This window comes from Microtus ochrogaster, chromosome 8, assembly GCF_000317375.1.
Source record: "Microtus ochrogaster isolate Prairie Vole_2 chromosome 8, MicOch1.0, whole genome shotgun sequence".
In the NCBI taxonomy this organism is placed as follows: Eukaryota; Metazoa; Chordata; class Mammalia; order Rodentia; family Cricetidae; genus Microtus; species Microtus ochrogaster.
Genome location: NC_022015.1, coordinates 43,181,238 through 43,204,554, shown reverse-complemented (window position 1 = coordinate 43,204,554; position 23,317 = coordinate 43,181,238). Strand labels below are relative to the sequence as shown.

The window sequence follows — 23,317 nt, the reverse complement described above, 5'->3', positions numbered from 1 at the left end:
GAAGGGCTAAGGCCGCTCTGTGGTCTCAGGAGCTAACACTGACTATTTTGGCCCATCCCCTAAACTGGCAGAGACTCCGTTGTTCCCTGCATGACGCCCACACAAAGGAGAACGCCAGTTTCATGTTCTACAGTTTACAAAACATTTCCACTTCTGCTTCTGCAATGTGGAGTAGACAGAGCCGTAACAGTCACTCTCTGGTTCTAAATGAGCCCGACCAGGGAGAGCATGGTTGGAGTTAGGATTCGAGACCTGACATCTGACACACTGCACAGTGTGAAGACTTCCACACCAGCTCTGCCTGATTTCAACCCCAGTTTGATTTTATTCCCCCTCAGCAATAAGCTCGGTCACAACCAGTTAAGTGTGTCCTGCTCCGAAAAAGAAGCTCAGATGCCAAAATAATTAGAGACAGTCACACAATGAAAAGCAGATGTCCTGCCCCTTGTCTCTGCAGCAGGGAAGGGAGGACAACTGGCTGATGGGTGGCCCCTGCAGCCACTTTGCCCATGAGCTCAGCTGCTGGCAGAGAGTTCGAGCCTCCTGGGCCCAAAAAAAAAAAAGATACACAGCAGAGCTGGGGCCAGACCACAAGGCTGCTTCAGTCTGGGGGTCAGAACAAGGAGTGTCCAAGGCTGGCCACATTTTCATTAGCTCTCTCTAACCTTACCACCCTGGAAGGCGGATGCTATGCCTGTTTTTCAGAGAATTCTTTCTTTGTTTCTTTTCTGAGACAGGGTCTCACTATGTAGCCCCAGTTGGCATGGAACTCACTGTGACGTTGACCAGGCTAGCCTGATCTATTCACGTTGGTCTCCTGCCTTCTGCCGCCTCCCAAGGGCTGGAAGGACAGATGTACACCACCACACCCAACTATGTGGCTTTCCAAACTAGCAAGCAGGGACACAAGAGTATGAGCCAGGGTCTGTGGGACTCCAGCAGTCAGGCCAGCCTGCAGGTGCAATCTCTGCTTCGGGAGCTTACCTCTGACAATCTGGCTAAACCAGAACGGAGCTGTTGTGAGAGCCGAGACCACATCATCCTTGCCAACTCTGTGTGTCCAACTCAGAGGGCTAGGACCCTTTCCCATCCTGGTCTCTGAGGACAGGATTAGCATCTAGTCACTATGCAGGCTCTAACATAGCATTACCAGCAGGTCAAGGCCCTTGGGGAGGAAGACAGAGCAGACAAGACTCATGAGGATGGGGTTGGGTGGCAAGAAGGGGTAGCAGGCGCAGACCATGACTGTGAGGGTTCTATGTCATGGACCCCACTTTACAAGACCCCCATGGAGGGCTCTATTTCCATAACTGATGTGGCTGACCATGAAGTTGTGAGTGAAGAGCGACACTGAGGCCAAGCAAGGAGAGGCAGAGGCCAAGCCAAGGCCTGTGTCTACCCGGGCGGGTTCCCGAGCCCCGGGAGAGGCACTGCTTTCATTCATTTAACAAACCACAGCTGCTGCCACAAAGCAGGAACAATGCAACCCAACTCCACCCAAAGCCCAGGCCTCCCTCCAGCTGGTGAGAGAGAGTACAGAGCACAGTGCAACTTTCGAAAAGACCCAGCAGGCCAAGCAGCACGAGTGCCTGGCTTTGTCTTCACGCCCGGAACCACCCTAACGGCCCCAGGTATCACGCTGGTTTCTCTTGTGTGTCCTACCCACAAACTGTACGCCCTCTCCCTTCTGCCCATGATGCTTCTTCCGCCCCACGGTGCATGTCAATACATGAAGCCATGTAGGGGGTAGGGAGGGTGCACTCAGCAAGATGGCTAAAGACAATAATGGCATTTTCTGTGCAAGCCTAGTGATCTGCGTTAAATGCCTAAAACCCACCAAAAAAGTGGAAAGAGAGACTAGGATCCACAAAATTGTCCTGTAACTTCCACATGAATGCTGTGGCATACACAGGGAAGTGGGGGGAGTATCCCCCAGCCTGTCCCAGCTCCACCAGACCCAGCAGTAGGAGAAAACTGATTGCCAAAAGTTGTCCTCTGAACTCCACTTCATGGCAAAGGCACAGAGAATAATAACAATTTAATTTCTTTAAGTGTCTACCTGTTCAGTACAGACACAGTTTCACTTTTTGAATGGTTTTGCTCCTTGGATAATTGATACCACATGTACAAACCTGGTAATGCAGAGGGCTGGCTGCAAGGGGCTAACTGCAGAGAGCTGGCTTCAGTGGGCTAGCTGCAGGGGGCTGGCTGCAGGGGACCGGTTGCAGGAGGCTGGCTGCAGAGAGCTGGCTACAGTGGGCTAGCTGCAGGGGGCTGGCTGCAGAGGACTAGCTGCAGAGAGCTGGCTGCAGTAGGCTAGCTGCAGGGGGCTGGCTGCAGAGGGCTAGCTGCAGAGAGCTGGCTGCAGTGGGCTAGCTGCAGGGGGCTGGCTGCCGTGGGCTAGCTGCAGGGGGCTGGCTGCAGAGGGCTAGCTGCAGGGGGCTGGTTGCAGAGAGCTGACTACAGGGGGCCGGCTGCAGAGGATGGCTACAGGGGGCAGCTGCACCAGTGCTGGACAGACGGTGGAGGGACGGAGTCTCAGAGGAGCCCTGCTCTAAGCCACAAGACTTTTCACACAAAGCTCCAGACCTTTGAAGGAAAGGAAGAAGAGAGGGTGTAACTTCCCATAGGAGTGAACTGTAGAGGGCCTCCTTCAGCAGCTCTGACTGTAAGTGGTCGCACTGAAAGTGAAGGTGACATTTTACGGTAACTGCTTTCTGTTTGCCAGAGTTCTAACATTACCTTCCAGAATGAGTTCTTCTCCTTTCGAACTCTGTAAATCCAAGTTCTGTTGGCAAAGAAAGATGCAGAAATAAAGAGTGACTTCTCAGCTGGGTGTGGTGGCTCACACCTGTATCCCAACAGTCAGAATGCTGAGGCAGGAGGATTTCCACAACCTCAAGACTAGCCTGGGCTACATAGTGAGCTCCTGCCAGCTATAGAGTGAGACACTGTCTCGAAAAGAGGAGAGCGCAAAATTGCTGTGCTGGCTGGTTTTATGTCTACTTGACACAGGCGAGAGTCGTCAGAGAGAAAGGCGCCTCTATAAGAAAATATCTCCATGAGATCAGGCTGCAGCAGGCAAACTTGTAGTGCATTTTCCTTATTAGTGATTAACTGGGGGGGGGGGCGGCAGCCCATTGTGGGTGGTGCCATCCCCAGGGTGGTAGTCCTGGATTCTGTAAGAAAGCAGACTGAGGAAGCTATGAGGAACAAGCCAGTAATCAGTACTCTTCCACGGCCTCTGTATCAGCTCCTGCCTCCAAGACCCTGCCCTGTTTCAGGTCCTGTCCTGATTTCTTTCAGTGATGACTGAAAGTTAAGTCAGTGCTGTGGAAGTTAAGCCAAAGAGGCCCTTTCCTCCACGTATTGCTTTGGTCATGGTGTTCCACCACAGCAATAGTAACCCTGACTAAGACGGGCTCACTGGGGGAGGGTGCCTGCCATCCAGCTGAACAACCCAAGTTCTACTCCCCGGAGCTCTCTGATGGAAGGAGAGCACAGAATCCCACAAGTTATCCTCTGACCTTGTGCATGTGTTCTCTCTCTCTCTCTCTCTCTCTCTCTCTCTCTCTCTCTCTCCACACATACACACATACACACACACACACACACACACACACTTAGATGGAATTTTAAAACAAATTTATTAATTAAATAAAACATAAAACAAAAACAAAAGTCTGGCTGCTTCCATTACCACATCCAGAGAGGAGAGCACAAAGAGCTGCTTGGAATAGGGACAGGGCCAGTAGTCTGCTTGGCTCGGGCCCGCAATAGCCATTGAGCACCGACTGTGAGCACAACACAGGGCATCAGGATGAGAACGGCAGACAGACAGAATCTCTACTAACCCCAGGCCAGGTGACAAGGGGACCTGGGGCTGCAGGGGGAGGGAAGCAAAGCTGTCAACGGTAGAATCAACAATGAGGCGCAGACCACGGATGGGTCCAGGCTCCTGTGTTGAAATCCCAGCCTCCCTACTAGATGACTCTGAGGGTCAGGGTGACTTTCCAATGCCCATTTAGCTCAATGCCTGGCAGAAGGTAGATGTTAGTTATGGCTGTTGCTGCTATGACTAATGACACTCCGAGAGAGGCGGAGGAAACCGTGTAGGAGTTGCCTTTGGGCTGGGTCTTGAAGGCAGTGAGGATTCCAGCAGGTGGTGACAGATAGAAAGCAGAGGGGTAGAGAGGCAAGACAACTGAGATGGAGAATTCCGAGGCCAGGCCTTGAGAGCGGCACTGGGTACAATCGTCAGATTGCAAACATGAAGATGTCACACATGCCGGGCACTGCCCTGGTGCTGAGCATGTCCCCCCACTGATGTTCACAGACACCTGGAGATGCGGCTGAGGGGAAAGCTCAGAGGCCTGTTCCTTCGTCCAATACTTAACAAGCTTCCGCTGTCTAGGCCCTCGGAGCAGTGAACTGGGAAGCAGGCAGTATTGAGTAAATATATAAAGAAGGCCACTTCACACAGCGACGAAGCCACACCCTTCGTGACAGGGTGAGTGACTCTGGGTGATCAGGAAAGATCGTCTACGGGGGTGTAGAGGTGGGTAAGTGACATTGATGGCCAAGAGGCAGAAATAGTATTGAGAACGCCTGGGCTGAGGGAAAGCAAGAGAAAGGCCTAGACAGGCACATACACCTTCCAGTGGCAGGGCACTGAGGCCAGGAAGGGATGGACCAGGTGAGGTCAGGGAAGCACACGGAGGTAGGGTCCTGTGAGGGCTTGAGTTGAATCCTCAGTGTTGTAGGAAGCCCAGGAGGATTTGAAATGACTAAGGTAATGCCACCCTGTTCTGACGCCATTTTGTGTCTGCTTGGACAGTTCCCAGGCCTCTGCCCCCTCCCCACACAGTCATGTCTGCCTTGGCAACACATTTGAGATTTTTATGGCCTTGACTTGTAGTCCAGATGTATTAGCAAAATAATTGGTAGGTTGTGTCTCAAATAACTATCATGTTCTGCCAGGAATGAACATTGCGAGGTTACTCTGCCCCTCATCTCACTTTGATGTATCTTTGTGGGTTTTGCCATTAAAAAACTCTCTATCTCTGGAGTTGGGCACCAAGAAACTTTTCAGAGGCACAGGCCTGCTCTTGGTCTGGCCATCAATAAAAAGGACTTAAAACTCTTAACTGACTTAGTGTTGTTGTCAATAACTATCTTGCATGGATCAGTACAGAGATGCGACATGACCTGGTGTATATATTCATAAAGAGCCGTGCCAGGGCTGGGAATGAAGTTCAGCTGGTAGAGAGACTGCCTGCTGTATTAATAACTTCTCTGCTGCTGTGGCCAGACACTGTGACCAGAAACAACTAACAGAAGAGTTCGTCTTCTGCCAGACCCTATCCTGGTGGGAAGCACAGCAGCAAGTGGCAGGCAGAGACAGGAGCAGGAAGCTGAGAGCCCCATCTTCATATGCAAACGCACAGCCGAGAGTAAACTGGACATTACACTCTCAAAGCCCTCCAGAAGGGTTACGCCACCTAAACATCTCCCCTTGGGGGCCAAATCAATTGCTTATGGGGAGCAGTTCTCATTCAAACCACCATACCTAACATACAGGAAGCCCTGGATCAAACCCTAGTACCCCATCCACTAGGTGTAGTGGTGTATACCTGTAGTGCCGGCACTTGGGAAATAGAGGCAGAAGGATCATCCTCCACGAACCACATAAGTTTAAGGCTACATAAGACCTTGCTTCTCCCCCCACACACACACCCCCCAAAAAATCATTCCAGCTATTGTGGGGAAACAAGGATTCAAAGCAACACTAACTGGACTGAACAAGAGCACTACAGTGGTTTGAAAGAAAATGGCCCCCAAAGGGAGAGACACTATTAGGAGGTGTGGCCTTGTTGGAGGAAGTGTGTCACTATGTAAGCAGGCTTTGAGGTCTCATGTATACTCAAGATACTGCCCGGTATCTTAGACCACTTCCTGTTGCCTGCAAGATGTAGGGCTCTCGGCTCCTTCTCCAGCACAGTGTCTGCCTGCACACCTCCGTGTCCCACCATGATGATAATGATCTAAACCTCTAAACTATAAGCTGCCACCTCAGTTACATAATTTCCTTTATAAAAGTTGCTGTGGTCATGATTCTTTTCACAGGAATAGAAACCCTAACTAAGACAAGCACCAAGGAAGCTGTCCCCATATGCTTTCAGGCCAGCTCTCAGATCTGCTCTGGCGGTGTGAGCGACTGTCCCAGGCTGCTGACAATTGTCCCTTCCCTGACTGCGGCAGCTCTGTTTCCAGCCTCAGGAACTGAGGAACGCATGTCTTCATATTTCCTGGCACTCTGGGTCCACCCAGAGAAGACCCACCAGGAACTTCAGAGGAAAGTAAATTACAGTCAGTTCTGGCTGTTTTCCTGACCTTTTACAAGGTTCCATTAAGTTCAGTGCATAAGTGCATTGAGCTACGTTTGCTCGCTCGTATGACGCTGGGTACACTTAGAGCTGTGCTCTGCAGCTGGGTCCCCCAGGGAGACTGCTGGGCTGAGTAGCCAGGCCCCGTTTCAAAGCCTGTTTCTTCCCTAACTGTGGAAGCAACCTCTGATAAATCTGTTCTCCAGAAACCACAGGGTAGAGTAAATGTTCCCCATAGCCATCCCGGCTCTGCCGGATCAAAGGTTTTCCCGGGAGTTCAGACTCGGGGTAAGTGAAAGGCAGCAGTTAAGGTCTTCCTAATCTTTATCAATCCAAGCACTTGGGAGGCAGAAGCAGGGCACTCTCTGTAAGCTCCAGCCCAGTCAGCCTGGTTTTCATAGTGAGCTCCAAGCCAGCTAAGACCGCATACAGAGACCCTGTCTCAAAAAGGAGGAGAAAGAGGAAGAAGAAGAGGAATCATGTGAGCTAGTCTTTGGCAGAGGAGCATTCTAGAAACATTAACCCATAGTTTGTTTTTTTTAATTATTTTCCTTTCTTCTTTTAGCTCTGCCATGATTCGGACAGCCTAGCAGCCCCCAGGGCAGTACTGTGAAAGAACAAGGCGATGAAAGGGGAAGACTTTTCCTGGATTTTACAATTCAGACGCCAGGCCTCTGGTGCACGGAAAAACCGCCAGGTGCCAGCTGTGCGTAAGAAGCGGCCACGGAGCCTCAGCACATTCCCAGCCGGAGGGCAGGGCGTGGAAAGCAAGAGTTACCGCGACCCATTGCCTTCTGTCTGTTCAAGCGCGGGCAGGAAAAGGAGCTAAAAACAATACAGAGAAGGGGTTCACTGGAAGTGGAAGTGGAGAAAATAAAAGGACAATGTCTTACAAATATGATCAAAATACAAACATGGATTGCTGCCAGTTGTGACTCACTCGGGGAGGCAGAGGCAGGTGTATCACTATGAGTTCCAGGCCAGGCCAATCAAGGCTACCTTTGCATATTAGCTCCTATCTCAAAAAAAAATTTTAATTAATTTTAAAGTTAAGAAAATAAAAATATATACATGTACATTTGAGGACTACTGAGAACTCAAGAACAATGGCAATGGGTTTTTGATCCTACTGCACGTACTGGCTTTGGGGGAGCCTAGGCAGTTTGGATGCTCACCTTACTAGACCTAGATGGAGGTGGGTGGTCCTTGGACTTCCCACAGGTCAGGGAACCCTGATTGCTCTTTGGGCTGATGAGGGAGAGGGACTTGATCGGGGGAAGGGGGGGGAAATGGGAGGCGGTGGCGGGGAAGAGGCAGAAATCTTTAATAAATAAATAAATAAATTTTAAAAAAAGAATTCTTAATTCTTTGTTGTAGTTTATTTACTTAGGGGAGCAGATTTGTCACGTGTACCTGTGCATACTTACACATGCCACAGCATACATATGGAGCTCAGAGGACAATCTGTGGGTTCTATTCTCTCCTTCCACCTTCTGGATGCCAGGGATTGAACTCAGGTCTTCGTACTTGACAGCAAGCACGCTTACCTGATGAGCCATCTTGCCAGCCCCTCAAGCTGATTTTTGTGATCACCAGGCATCAGCAGGTCTCAACATGGTCAGGGGTAAAATGCCTCTGCTGAAATATTACTCCATAGAAAGCTGTGCTTTGTTTTTGTTGAGTTTATTATTTTTTAATTTTTTAAAAAAGATTTATTTATTAATGTATTATATGTATGAGTGCTCTGTCTTCATGCACACCAGAAGGAACCTGATCCCATGACACATAGTTGTGAGCCACCATGTGGCTGGGAATTGAACTCGGGACCTCTGGAAGAGCAGTCAGGGGCTCTTAACCACTGAGCTGTCTCCCTAGCCAGAATTTATTATTTATTTTTAAATAAGCATCTTTTACATGGAAATTATTTCTAAGAATTTTCAGTCATATAAATGATCCCTAAAATGTTCATTTTTGTTATTTATCTACCTGTTTAATTGACAAGTGTTAAATGTATATGTTCATGGGGTACATTATCTTATGTTGAAGAAAGATTAAATTGAACTTATTAGCCTATCTGTGAGTTCGTTTTATTGCCCAACACATTTGTATCAATAAGGGCACAAAAGTTTGAAGTTCTGGAAGCTTGCTCCAGACAGCTTCTCGAGTCCATTTCTCATTGGGTGCTGCCTGGCCACACATTCAGTGAGATTCTAACAAGATGTCCAAAGCATTGTCATTACAAAGACTGAGAAAAGAGAGGTTGTTTTCAGCTGAGAACAGCAGTTCAGATCTGTAATCACATCCCAGAGGAAACTGAGGCAGGAGAATCATGAATTTGATGCTAAACAGAGCAACTTACCTTTGATGTCTTCTATATAGGACAAAGAAAGACATCTGTGAAATGAAATCTCATTGATATGGCTGCCTAAACAAGACCTGAACAATGACAACACCAATCGGCAAGCCAGCGTGAATGGGGAAATCTCACAGGACCCCACCCTTAGGCAACCAATAACTACTGAGAAAGATGTAATCTCTCCAGAGATGAGGCCCTGATTGGCTGTCCAATACCACATGGTCAGACTTTAAAATGTATACAAACATGCAGCATTAAGAGAACTCAACAGGTTGTATTTATCTACTTGTTTATATATGTATATGTAAAAATAATAAAGAGAAGGAAGCTGTGAGGGGGTGGAATGGGACACGGAAGGAGCTTAAGAAGAGATTCAACAGGGGAGATGATATAACTACAGTACATTTATATGAAACTAAAAATAAGAAATTTAATTCAAATTGTTTTGGTTTTTTTTTTTTTGGTTTTGGTTTTGGTTTTTCAAGACAGGGTTTCTTTGTAGCTATGGAACTCACTCTGTAGACCAGGCTGGTCTCGAACTCCCAGAGATCCGCCTGCCTCTGCCTCCCAAGTGCTGGGATTAAAGGCGTGAACCACCACTCTCCAGCTAATTCATTTTCTAAAATCTTTTGAAAGAGGTATTTTAATTCCATCCTGCTAGACCCACTGGGATATTTATTTTTAAGGAGACAAAGTGCAATATTTCATCTGGTAAGTTAACCTTGTAGGTCACCAGAGAAGGCATTTACTGAATTCTTATATCTTCAGAACTAAGATACATTCTTTTTATTGTTATTTCTTTATATAGAGTAAATCAGGGGTCTGGGATGTGGCTCAGTTAGTAGAGTACTTGCCTAATGTGCATAAAACCATGAGTGTAACCCCTCAACAACACATCAATTAGGAGTGCTGGGGGAAGATCAAGGTCATTCGTGGCTACCTAATGAGTTCAAGGACAGCCTGAGCTACGTGAGATCCTATCTCAAAGTAAAAATTAAATTAAATTAAAAACAGTGCAACTTAGTAATTGCCAAAAATTTGCCTTTTGCAATATGTTTGATTTTGGGAAAAAATTTGTTTATTTACTAGCTATTTATGTAACATTTAATATATCAGACTATAACCAAAGAAACCAAAGAACAATTAGATAAATATGCAAACCATTGAATAAACACTTGTGTTTTTATACATATTCGTGTGTGTTCTGACTTTTGTTTGTTTTCATTGGCATGATTTTACGGACACTTAGTTCCCAGGCCCCAGTACAGATTAGGAGCAGCCAGACTGCTGAGCACCCGGGCAAGGCTAGACATGATAGAAAAGGAAAAGTGATGTGAGGGCCGCAGGTGACAAGGACACATTCGGGACCAGTCTGCTTGGCTGGTGACCAATGTCAAGTGTGTTCTGGTGGCAGGTGACATCAAGTCCCAGATGCAACAGAAAGTTAAGAAGTTAGGCACCACCCCAGGGAATGCTCCCCAAGATGACCAGGATCAAATTTATATCCCCTCCCCTCCTTAGCACAAGGAAAGCGTGAGAATGAAATCATGTCTTAGGGCTGGTGAAATGGCTCAGAAGGTAAAGGCACTTTCCTCCAGGCCTGACGACCTGAGGTCAATCCCCAGGACCCACACGATGATCCCATGAGCTGTCCTCTGACCTCCATACAAATGCCATGTCATGCGCATGTGTGCACACATGCACACATTCACACACACATTACATTTTAATTATGTTTTATCTTTTTTAGCAATATAATAAACTATGTTTTCAATTATATGTTATATATTGTATGATACACAATACACATATGCCATATATGTGTTATATATAAAATACATAAACATAAGAACATAACTATTAGTTAGAAAAATACCAAAATATAAGTAATAGATGATAGATTAGATTGGATAGAAGAAGGGAAATGCTGTTGTATTTGGGGAGCACCTCTCTTGAGGGCCCTGAATCACCTAGTACATGGTGATGGACTAAAATTGCTTGGCAAGGTGTCTGGATGTCTAGAGCATCAGTCTGTTGGCTAGGGACGCAGCTTTGGAGCCTCACTGATTCCTCTGTGCGAGACATCAACTGGTCCTTTGACTTTGGAGTTTAAAAGAACCTATGATCTGCACCCACCCCCTTTGTATAGATGGCAGCTAGAGCCCTGCTGGGCCGCTCAGTCAATCAGCAATAGAACCTGGTGCCAGTCCACATCCGCCACCACATCAGCTTGTCTTCCCTGTGATGACCAGCTGAGAGCAGAACTTTTGTAACCCACAGTCCACACTGGAAACAGAGAAACCTTAGCAGCGGCTATTCAAATCTATGAGTGGATACAAGCTCAGAGCAAAGAAGGTGGTAGCGGGCAGACAGGCACAGAAGGCAGAGCCCAAATGACTCACTACAGAAGAAAGAACCTGCAAAGGTCAGCAACAGAGCAAGCAAGCATCCTGGGAAAGGCCAACAAGTGAGTTGAATTGTGCTTCTGTCAACCTCCAAATCCTCAGGGTAAGCCTGTAGAAGGGAAGGGAAGCAGTTCCCTCCCTGCAGAACAGAGAGTCCCAGAAGTTTCGTCATCCACACCCCTCAAAGGGAACTTAGTCCCAAATGAAGAACCTGCTGGTTCTGCTGGGACACCCTTGGTTTAGAAAGGCGCATCCCCAGCTCTCACCCTCTGCCCTACCTTTCCATCCCCAAACTTCAGTTCAGTCACACCTCGTAGAGACAGTTCCTGCCTAGCTGGGAGCCAAGAAAGCATTCATATATGAAATAAATCAAAGCCTGCCTCCACCCTCCCCAAAGCCCTTGGCTCCAGGAACAGAGACAGCCAAGACATTTCATGCCTGAGTACACTTGGCAGCCTGAGGGTGTTGTCTGATTACAAGATGCCACTCTGCAGCCTTGAAGGACACATATGTGCTGAACAGATGTTTGCAGGATGAATGACAAGCTACAACAATGGCCAAGACCTTCTGATGGTCAGAACAGTGGACCCCTCAGCGTGACAACATCTTCTCTTTCCTTCCCAGCTTCCCAGCCTCAACCACCACCTCCAATATCTATTTTGCTGTGGAAGAGATGGGCTTCCAGGCCGGAGAGAGCCAGCTCCAACAGGGGCCTGTCTAAACCCAGGCATGTCCCATACAGAAAGAGTCCACAGAGCAGAAAATAAAAACAGTGTGGCTCGTTAGGGCAGAAAAACTAGAAATTAGCACCCATCAACAAGGTACTGACAAATTAAATCATAGCAGAGTCATACAATCTGACATTCTACAGCATAAAAGAAGATCACATGTGTTTCAAAGTAGCAAGATTTTAATGGGTAAGATATTTGCTGTGCAATCAATTGTCAAGAACTGAGTTCAGGTCTGCAGTGCTAAAGCCAGGCATAGTGGCACACATGGAGAACGCAAGCATTGGGCAGGAGGAATCAAGGGGACCCATGGGACTCATGATCCAGCCAGCCCAGACTAAATGATGAGCTCCAGGTTCAGTGAGAGACCCTGTCTCAAAAAATAAAGTGTAGCCTGGTATGGTATCACACACCTTTAACCTGATCACTCAATGGGTGGATCTCTGAGTTCAAAGACAACCTGGTCTACTTACTGAGTTCCAGGCCAACCAGGACTCTATAGAGACCCTATATCAAAAACCAAGGTGAAGAGAGACAGTGGAAGGGAGCAGTTGTGAACCTCTGACCTCTAAACACGCCCACACTGGCTAGCACACCTACATGCGCGTGTGCGCACACACACACACACACACACACACACACACACACACAATTTCAGGAAACATAGCATTAAATGGAAAAGGTAAGATCAGAAGTTCAAGGCAAGCCTCGGTTATACAGCAAGTTCCAGGTCAATCTGGGCTGCGTGAGACCTTGTCTTAAAAAACAGATAAACAGTGAGGCAATCAAGAGGCTCAGCAGAATAAGCTACGTGCCATACAAGCATGATGACCTGAGTTCAATCCCTGGAACCATGTAAAGGTGGAAGGAGAGAGCCCAACCCCACAAAGCTGTCCTCTGACCTCTGCACGTGGTTCCTGTGGCACATGCACACACAATAAAGACAAGTAAACGTCAGAAAAATTAAACAAGCGAAGAAGAAATGCACTGTTCTCACAAGAAGTCCAAGGGGGCACAAACTTTTTGAAGGAAATTGCACTGGGTTCGACCTCATTGCAGGTAGACTTTAAACTTTAAATTGCACCGCATCTCCATGCAACTGTATCATAGATGAACTGAGTTAGCTACTTGAATTCTGTCATCTAGATAAATATTCACGATTATAATTTAGAGATCTCCTTCAGAGTTTTAGAGTCAGTGAGATGGAGGAAACATGACCATTATTTTAGGTCCCCTAAAAGCTCAAAGGATCTCGACATTATCACTGCTGAACAAAACATCCAAATCCTCAAAAGGAGCCAAGCCCCTCCTAGGAGGGTTCTAGATCGATGCAGGGACCAGCTTTGGGGCAGAAGACAACTAAATCCTCAAAGGGAGCCAAGCCCTTCCTAGGAGGGTTCTAGATCGGTGCAGGGATCAGCTTTGGGGCAGAAGACAACCAAATCCTCAAAGGGAGCCAAGCCCTTCCTAGGAGGGTTCTAGATCAGTGCAGGGATCAGCTTTGGGGCAGAAGAAAATGAATCAAACTCATGAGGGAAAATCTGCTGTTGGACAGCTATTTCCTGAGCAGTCACAGAGCTAGCCACTGGGAGAGGAGCCAGAGACTCTACAACTTGCCCCCCAGTTGACCTCATGAGCTGACCTGTGGTCTGACCAGTCCTTCCGTGGCTGACTGGGCTCAGAATGGCCCACCCAAGAACTCCAACCTGCTTTCTGGGCCATGCTGGGACTTGTTCTCCAGCTTCTGCTTTTGGGGATCGACTAAGCGTTGAAGCCAGGGGATAAACATCTGGTCTTAGGCAATATCTCCTGGCAGTACCTGGTGGAGGGCACTGTTGGCTTCACCCCTCCCTCCTGCCATTGCCACGAAATTCGTAAGTGAGAAAAAGGAAAGGGCTCACTAGGGGACACTGAACATGGCCCGACAACCTGGCACCCACATACATACTCACATGTTATCCACATACACCCTGCATGGTATGGGGGAGGGACCAGGTGACTTAGGAACTTAAGAATCCAAATACCCATATGAAGTATCCAGGCCCATCAGTCCCCTCAGGCTGTGGATGAAGCTCCTCCTGACCTTTTCTGAACTCAGGCCCAAAGCAAATCACTGCAGACGACTCCTAGCTCAGATCTCAAAGTTCTCCATCAATCTAATGACCAGGGCTCTCCAAAGCCAGTCACAGCCAATGCAGGAACTAAGGAAGGTAGAGAGACCAGTAGGATATATACCAATCCAATACTGCCTTCACAGTGTTAGTAACCAAGTGGTTTCTCTTTCCCAAGGAGGTTGTCTTCGCATGGTATACCTGCCCCCAGTGCAGCCAGAGATGGCAGCCCCCCTACACCCCGCCCCGTGCTAAGTAGGCTTAGGACTTAGCCTGGAAATCAAGGGGTGGGAGTGTCTTAGGGATGGTTCTGGAATTTAAGAAGCTTAACTCTCAGAACCTTGAATGACACACCCCTGCAGAGGTTCAGAGAAGGAGTTTCACAGATCCCAGGGCAAGAAAAAGGCCCACTCCCACCAAGCAGGGCTCTCCCCAGGGCCAGGATAAAAGAACCTATCTGGTACTTTTGATAGTAGCAATCTGGGGACCATAGCCTCAATGTCAACCTCAAGCCTGTGCCCCCTGATTCTGAACAAAGCCATGGCCCAGGAACAACACTGCCCTTTCATGATCTGAGCCAGAGACCCAGTCAGAAAGGAAGCGTGAAATGGGGGGAAGAAGACCCCATAAATGAACTTGGAAGAAGGGAGCTGGAGCAGGGGACAGATGGAGACAAGCAACAGGAACTAACACAGCATCCAGACCATCTTGAAGACCCTATAACTTAAGCCTGCATGCAGATGTCCACAGAGAGTGCAAACTACAGTCTTTCACTAGTGTGTGTGTGTGTGTGTGTGTGTGTGTGTGTGTGTTATGAATATGAATGTTTGTGTGTGGTGGAGGGCAGAGGCAGCATCAGGTGTCCTCCTCTGTCACTCCCCCTCTCGTTTTCCAGACTGAGCCTCTCACTGACTCCGAATCTGGCCCATTTGGCTTGAAGGACTTGTCAGCAAGCTTTCAGGCTCCCCTTGTCTCCATCTTCCCAGAGCTGGGATTCCAGACACACCCAGCTTTTTGTACGGATGCTTGACAGCCAACTTAGTTCCTCATGCATGCACAGTAGACAGCGTACCCACTGAGCCATCTCCCCAGCTCGGTACATTCGTTTTAAAGACACCTTGATGGCACCTACACCATTCTGTGCACAGTCATGGGCTGTGTCACTAAGTAGCCATGCCACAGGTCCAGGAAGGCTTCCCTGTTTAATAGCTGGTTTGGGATTTGGAGATGGGAAAATATGTAGAGACAACCTTACTCTAGGACTCAAAGACAGAGACAGAAATGCTCTTTTGTGCTAGGGTCAGACCAGAGACTCAGAAGTGAGCCAAGCCAACAGTTAGAAATGAACTAATGGACAGGACAGCTCAGGAACAATGGAAAAGTGCATCCTAATGGCCCAGGGCCATTGGGAAAGAGGCAAACCAAAATGCCCACAACTTTAAATCCCCTTCCTGTTGTGTCATTAGATGCAAACAGCCCTGGGGAGGGTGGGACCTTAAGTAAGGCAGTGCTCTGTAGCAGGGGCAGATGCCATAGTTAACTAGAAGCTGAAGGCTCTGGGCTGACCACACTCCTCACAGCCACTATGCAGGAAGTTCATGAGGGGGTCTTTAAATGCCTCTCCAGGTCTTCCCCCAATTCCCAGGCCTACTACAACACTGTAGGTAGTGGGCACCTATTGTCTAAGTGGATGGATGAACATTTGAGACAATCTGAAATCTGAAAGGATTTGTAGAAATGGAGAATGGCCAGGGAGTGCAAGCTGGGAAGCAAGGAGACTGGAAAGGTCTGGATTTCAACCAGGCTATGTTGTATGCTGAGACGTAGTGAAATAAAAGAGTAAACACTGAGCATTGCCTTGGGAAGCAAGCAGGCTAAGGTGAAAGCCTGGGAACTACAAACACTTAAGAACTGTCAACATCAAGAAAGAATAGCCAAGGAAGGAAAACAGGAAGGTGCAAAGTGTGGGAGGGCCTGGGAGAGAATGGAGCGAGAGAGAGAGGGAGGAGGCTATAGGGCAAAGGCCAGGAAGAGGCCAAGTCAGATAAAGACTAAAGGTGTCCCTCAAATGGCCATCAGAAGGACAGGACTCAAGGACTGCTCTGGGTAGGAACAGACCAAGCCCCATCTGGGGCCTGGGTCTCTGATGTATGCTGTGGAGAAGTCTCCATTTGTCCACATCTGCTGTGTGCAAGATCTAACCTCACCAATGATGCCCAATAATCATGACCTTTGCAGCGTGAAGTCTCGCCACTTTCCCTGGAGAGAGGCCGTAGAAGGATCCCAGTGACATTTTAGAGCCCTAGGTTTCTGTCCTTCCCTGTGACTGAGGAAGGGCTTCCAGCCTCTGGTTCACCAAGGATGGCAAGTCTACAGTTGCTTCCTGGAACCCAGTGTGCCCAGTGCTTGACTTCAAAAAGAGGACACAGATGCCAGGCGGTGGTGGCGCATGCCTTTAATCCCAGCACTCAGGAGGCAAAGGCAGGTGGATCTCCGTGAGTTCAAGGCCAGCCTGGTCTACAGAGCTAGTTCCAGGAGAGGCTCCAAAGCTACAGAGAAAACCTGTCTCGGAAAAAAACAAAAAAAGATACAGGTGTCCAGATTCCCATGACCTCTGACTTGAGTTCCCCACACTGCCTGTAAATCCCACAAGTGGTCTGTTGTGTGAGCTCAGTTTCAATGGGAACAGAAACTGGGTTTAAGAAAAGAAATTATTTACTTATTCCAGAGAGAAGATAACAAAGTAAATAATGCAATATCCTAAGTGGTACCCAGTCCCTGCCCCCGGCCTCTTATGTGCTTCCTGGATCATATAAAAAGCCACCTGATGCCTCCACACACACACACACTACACCTAACCCCACAGCCAGAGACAGCCAGAGCCTCCTGGACTCCACCATGAAGGTCGCCATCCTCACAATCGCTGTTGCCATGCTGTCCATCTGCAGTAGCTCGGGTAAGTGCCAAGGGTCCCTTTCCCAAGGGCAGAAGGAAGTGGCCAGTCCTTCTGTGGCTGCCTGGAGGGCCTGAACATGGTGACTCTCAGAAAGCTTGAATCTGATGGCCAACAGTCTTTATGATCTTGGGGAAAGCATTGAGCTGTTAGAAAGCCTAGAATCACACCTTCCAAATCCTGAACCTCTGCACTCCAGGGGCCAGGAAAACATGAACGGGAGATGGGGAGTGCCCATCTAGACCAGCATGTCTGCCCAAAAGTGAAGTAGGGATAAGGAGCCCTTTGAAGCCCAGACTAGGACTGGCTCAAGATGCCAAGAGCTCCAGGTTGGGGGTGCCCCCACCCAACTCTGGCAGTCAGTCTGGAAGGGGAGTACAGAGACTCTTGCCCTCAAACCCAAGGCAAAGCCTCTTGTTCCGGGAGGAAAGGAATATTCCAGAAAGAGATCTTCCCTTTGAGAAGCTGCCAATCCCGGGTGGAGTTTTCTAAACATTCTGTCCTCTGGAAAAGGGATTAGAGGTCTCTGGATGGTTGTTGTTATCACTGTGAAGAACGGAAGAGAAATGAGAGAGGGAGGAGGGAAGAGACGGAAGGGAGCGAGGGAGAATGGGCCAATCTCTCTCCCTCCAGGCATTTTGTGCTTCGGGAATGGGGTTGGGAAAACTTCTCCCTCCATCAGCTTTCCCGACTGCCCTCTGATAAGTCTGTATTATTTCTCTAAAAACCAAACCCCAATTAATGTACTTGGAAAGGTTCACAATGCCCGTGGATACAGGTTTTATGACTAAGGGGAAGTAGGAAGGGTTGTTTTAACCTAACACTTTTATTTGTTTTCAGGGGAAATGACATCATTTTTGATTATTAATTAGGTAACAGTGCTAATTACTATAGAAGTGGGTGGCTAAACTGGCAGGCTATTTGCATATCAACATGTTCACATATTAAAACTCTGGCTGGAAACCAGTTAATGCTCGGTGCAATGTGCTAGTCACTGTCCTCAACCATTTTGCACACTATCCCTTTCATTTCCATAACAACCCAGTGAAGTAGAAATACTGCTCCCATTTTACAGATTAAAAAACTGAGCCACTGGAAAATGAAACACCCCGCTGGTGACGTTATGGAGAGAGTTTAAGTTGTAGTGAGCATTGTTTTGGTTTTGAGAAGGGGCCTCCTTTTGGTCTGAATCCACAGCCATCCTGCCTTAGCCTCCCCAGTGTCATGGGTTATGTGACAAATGTGAGCTGCCATACCCAGCTGGAGTGGATATTTGGAATAGGAGCAGGGTCCTGAGTCAGAGCAGTGAGGCCAAATTTGCCCACAATGCAGAAAATTCCGGGGCAGGAAATTTGAACTAGGTCAGAAGACAGAAGGAAGCAGGGTAGGAAATCGTGTTCCCAGGAGTAGGCACCGAAGCAGACAGCACAATCCACACAGCACGGCTGTTGCGGGGAACATGGTGAGGTGAGAGGCTTGTCTGCCAACTGACTGTGCCGTCAGACTAGAATGCATGCGTACCTTCATCTTCCAGGCCAGGTCTGGGGATGACGCGAGGCTGGCACAAGGACTGTGTCGCATGCCCTCGGTAACACGTGGCACAGACCACCATTAGCCATGGGCCAGGAGCATTCCGGTAGAAAGCAAGGCTCCCAGAGGCCTCCTCCCAGTCCCCACGCCACAGCAAAAGCCAGACAGGCAGCTTCTGTTACCAGCTCTGTCTAGAATGATGACAGAAACAATGGCCAACCCAAGCCAGGAATCCAAAGGCAGCTCAGGAAAGCCAAAAGCTGGCTGTAACCTAGAAAGTGCTCACACGGTGCCAGGTTTCCACGCTTGGAGCCTCACCAGCTCTTACATTCTCCTCCATCACCCAAAGGCTGCTATCTCTTGCTGCCCAGACTGACTGGTCCAGCGGGGCACTGGCCAGCCTTTGGAGAAGAAGCTGAATCCATGCACTTTCTTTTGCCTGCACTCCAGCTTCTTCAGATGTCTGCCCAGGGTTTCTTCAAGTCCTTGAGAGCCTCTTCACAGACCCAGAGTCCAGATATAAGGAAGCCCTAGAGTTTTACAGCCCCGGCCCAGAACTTAAAGATGCAGGAATCCAGCTGAAGAAACTGGTGGATACCCTCCCGGAGGAGACCAGAAAGAACATCCTGAAGCTCTCGGTATGCAACACCCGTCACCACATTGCTTCTGAGTAGTTCCCCAACTACAGTTTCATACCACATGGGGGTTACAAGGCTAATGGATATCCCTGTGGTGTCCCTTGCTTTCTTCTTGCTGTGTGTGTGCGTGCTTGTTGTTGTTATTGCTGTTGTTTGGGGGAAGGTCTCTCAGAGCTAGCCTCACTGTCCTCGAACTCCTGGAGTCAACTGTTGTTCTTACCTCAGCCCCCCGAGTAACTCGAACTATGAGCTTGGACCAGCACACTCAGCTCCGCTGACTTTTTTCCCAAGAATTGTATTTATTCAGTGTGAATGTGTAGGTGTGTGTTGCACGTGAGAAGGTCATAGGACAATCTTTAAGGAATTAGTCCTCTCCTTCCACCATGTGGGTCCTGTGGATCACACTCAGGGGGTCGAGTTTGATGGCAGGAGCATTTACAGCTAAGCCACTTTGCCTGCTCTTTTAAGGCCTTTTTGGGAAGCCATCCAAGGCCTCTACCCTGAGAACCTTGCAGAACTTACTGTAGCTTTTGCCTCTGTTAAATCTGTATATGCCATCTACTTCTGGGGTTCACTCACCATTATGTGGGGGTTTTGTTTCTTTATTCTAGGATAAAATCCTAACAAGCCCTCTGTGTAAGAAAGGCCTACACTTCTAAAGCTCAGCGGACTTCAAAGATATCCCCCTGCTAAGAGCCACCATTGTTGCCCTGTACCCCCTTGACCTCCCCACACCTGTCCTGCCCTCCTCCCCACAATAAACTGCAAGCATCTCATTGGGCCTGTGTGCACTGGTCTTTTCATCCACCTGCTGGAGCCAGAGGTTGGTCCCGGAATGAGTGACGTGAACCAGAACTAAGGGAGGGCAACTGAGGCCTGCCCTGGAACCACACAAGAAATCCCAGAAGGCCTCTTTCCTCTAGGCTTCCGCTGCTTACCATCAGTGGAGTGCAAAGCCCTCTAGCTAGGTCCTACCATCTGTCCGGCACTCTAACCCAGCTTATCCCACAGACCTGGGATACCACCTCTCCATCCCCAAGTCTGGTCCCAGATGTTACTGGATTCCATGTCCATCCTCTGGGCTATCCTGGTCCAGCCAGGAGCCTGGTGGGTATCCCTTAGCCCTTCCTTGTCCAATCAGCTGAGGAGACCTGTGGGGTCATTCACTCCCTCCATACCCACAGACCACACCATCATCCCGGGCTGCTGCAAACCCAAAGGCCCCTTTACAGGTCCCCAGCCGACTTACTACTAAGCAATTCAGTGACCACACACCTACCACAGGGGATTAATCACGTGTAAAGTCTCAGCAGTGCCCACGCACACCCGATCCTTCAAAGCATACAGCACACTGACCATAAATGTTCAAGTTCAGCACAAGGCCCATACCAGCCCTTGTCTCCCTCTAAGGCACCCCACCCCACCCCCAAGCCCTTAGCTTCTAAAGCCAAGCCCCACCTCAGGACCTTTGTACAGGCCACACAAAACCAGCAGCCCAAATAGATATTGTTGTGTCATTTAGAATTTGTCTTAATATCAGCGAGACCCCACTGGAGCCGGGCCACACCATCCGAAGAAGTTAACGAGTGTGCAAAAGGCCTGTAGAAATAGGCAGGGCTGAGGCAGACGGCGCCTGAACAAGGAGGCTGTGGGAAGGAATGCCAGCCAAGCAGCCCAGCCCTCCCTGGAAACGTGGACGAGCGCGGGCCACGCCTGCTTCGCGCGTCACCACCACGAGGGGGCAGTGTAGTCCACGCTGTTCCACTGCCTTCCTGCGTAATCTGGAACTCCTACCCGGCCCCAGCGCATTGGCTTTTGGGTGGAGCCGAAGATGAGACTTTCGTTCTCTAGCATTGATCTTGAATCATTTCGTCTGACTTCCAAACTTTGATTTGGGAGAGGTTTTTTTAAATCAGAATTCTGAGGAAAAAACCCCGGGGAAAGCACATGAACGGTGTGGCGCAGTTGAACCCTGCCAGTGACCGGTCTGTAATTAATTTGGAATTAGCAGTAATTCCACTCCCAGAAGACCTTACAGGCCGTCCTAAAGGAGCTAGACTGTGAGATGGCTCCGAAGACAGAGAGTACCCAGAAGCAGAACTAAGCTACCTCCACCTGCCTGGTTTTAAAGTTCCACAGCAGGAACTGCAACCTTACAACCTTCCTCGCTTGCTTACATTTGGCAGGCATTAACGGTATCTCTTTCATTTCTCACACAACCCAGAGCTCAGGCCCGTCTCCCGTCCTGCTGCTGGTAGAACCTCCCACTCAGGAATCTAGAGGGGCAGTAAATGAGAGACAGCGATGAGAAAGTCCACCGTAAACACCTATGTGTGTACACATGAAGCCACCACACCTGCTTGTTCATTGCCTGCCACGGAGGAGGGGCCGGGGTTGTAAAAATTCCAGGGCAGGTCAGGGGGGGTTGGCGATCCCAAAAGAGATTATTTGTGACAAGTAGGGACCTGGTGGGGACCTGCCCCACTCCCTCACTCTCAAGGCCCCAGATTCTTCTGCGTCCAGGTCATTCTAAGATGCATACCTTCGCCTCCATCCACCTAGGTGGGTATTATTCAAATGGATACGCTCCAAGGTCATAAAAAGTTCTGAATTATAACTACCTAGTCACCGCCAGGGAAATATTTACCTCGCACAAACACAGTGCAGTTGACTGGGGATAAAGGAAGTGGGAGTATATTGCAGTGGGTTTCTGCCTTAAGAGGACTTTGGAGATGCATAAGAATGTGTAAAATTAACCCAGAGAAATGTACAGTACCTTAGGTTCTTCAAATACAGAATACAGGGTAGGGAAGGTGGTGCATCTGAGAAAGTGTGCAAACTCAAGGAGCCGAGTGCCAACCCCGACACCAGCACCCATGTAAACAGCTGTGCATGTAGGATTGACTTTTGACAAATACATGCGCACTCGCGCACGCACACACACACATACACACAAACACACACACGGCAGAATGCAAGAATGAACTGACTACAACCACAGAAAGAGTGGATTGTCTGCACAGTGCATATGAAATCAGAGGAAAGTAGGAACTGCCTTTGGTTTTTATTATTCGTTTGTTTGTTTGTTTGTTTTCTTCTCCCCTAGCGTGGCTAAGCAAATCTCTTGATCCATAAGCTATAGCTGGAAGGTTGAGGTCTTGCCAGGGCAGATTTGGTTTGATGTTGCTGATGGTGTTAAGTAGCCTCAAACTAAGAATGCTTCTTACATTTCAAGAATAAAGAAAGGCTGGATATAGTGATGCCTTCCTTTAACCCCAGCAGTCTGAGGCAGAGAGAGTATGAGTTCTAGGCCAGCCTAGTGTAAATAGTGAGCCTCAGGCCAGATGAGATCATTTCAGAAAAAAAAAAAAAAGGCAAGGGGGGGTAGAGAAAATCCACACTTCTAATAAATTTATACATATATTTCTAAAAATCAGTCATCTTCACTATGGATATACTAAATTAAAACACAAGAGGAACTGGGCAGTGGTGGCGCATGCCTTTAATCCCAGAACTTGGGAGACAGACAGCACTTGGGAGACAGAGGCAGGCAGATCTCTATGAGTTTGAGGCCAGCCTGGTCTTCAGAGCTAGTGCCAGGACAGGCTCCAAAGCTGCACAGAGAAACCCTGTCTTGAAAAACAAACAAACAAAAAAAAAAACACAAGAGGGCTGAGTGGTGGCTCACATCTTTAATCCCAGCACTCGCTCTCAGGAGGCAGAGGTGAGTGGAGCTCTGTGAATTCAAGGCCAGCCTGGTCTACAGAGCGAGTTCCAGGAGAGCCAGGCCAATACAGAGAAACCCTGTCTCAAAAAAATCAAAAAACCAAACAAACAAAAACCAAAAACCACAGGAGGATGGTGTGCAAATATGCCCTTCCTGCATTTGAGAAGTATTAAGCACAAACTACAAAGACAGAAGTTTAAATGTTATATACACATACACACACACACACACATATATATGTATGTATGTATGTATGATATAGCGGGAGACCAGCCTTATCTAGAAAAACAAATAAATAGCCAGGCATAGTGGACCACAGAAGGCAGAGGTAGGCAGACCTCTGTGAATTCAAGGCCAGTTTGGTCTATGTAGCAAGTTCTAGGCCAGCCCAGAACTACATAGTGAGACTCTACAGAAAGAAAGAAAGAAAGAAAGAAAGAAAGAAAGAAAGAAAGAAAGAAAGAAAGAAAGAAAGAAAGAAAG

At 48.3% G+C, this 23,317-nt stretch overlaps 1 protein-coding gene across 1 annotated transcript; it reads left to right on the top strand.

Moving 5' to 3' along the window:
- The first annotated feature begins 16,833 nt into the window (after positions 1–16,833).
- On the top strand, positions 16,834–19,766 carry Scgb1a1 (secretoglobin family 1A member 1). The gene is made up of 3 exons (XM_005351926.2): positions 16,834–16,942; positions 18,920–19,107; positions 19,719–19,766. Exons 1-3 carry the CDS (start codon positions 16,885–16,887, stop codon positions 19,764–19,766), a joined length of 294 nt encoding a protein of 97 aa, XP_005351983.1. The 5' UTR covers positions 16,834–16,884.
- The last annotated feature ends 3,551 nt before the right edge of the window (positions 19,767–23,317 follow it).

Bases quoted from the DNA above. Each gene is read 5' to 3' on its own strand.
- Scgb1a1 (XM_005351926.2), top strand. From the start codon at position 16,885: ATGAAGGTCGCCATCCTCACAATCGCTGTTGCCATGCTGTCCATCTGC. The intron at 16,943-18,919 runs GTAAGTGCCAAG...CCTGCACTCCAG, and splicing joins GTCCATCTGCAGTAGCTCGG to CTTCTTCAGATGTCTGCCCA. The intron at 19,108-19,718 runs GTATGCAACACC...TCTTTATTCTAG, and splicing joins AGAACATCCTGAAGCTCTCG to GATAAAATCCTAACAAGCCC.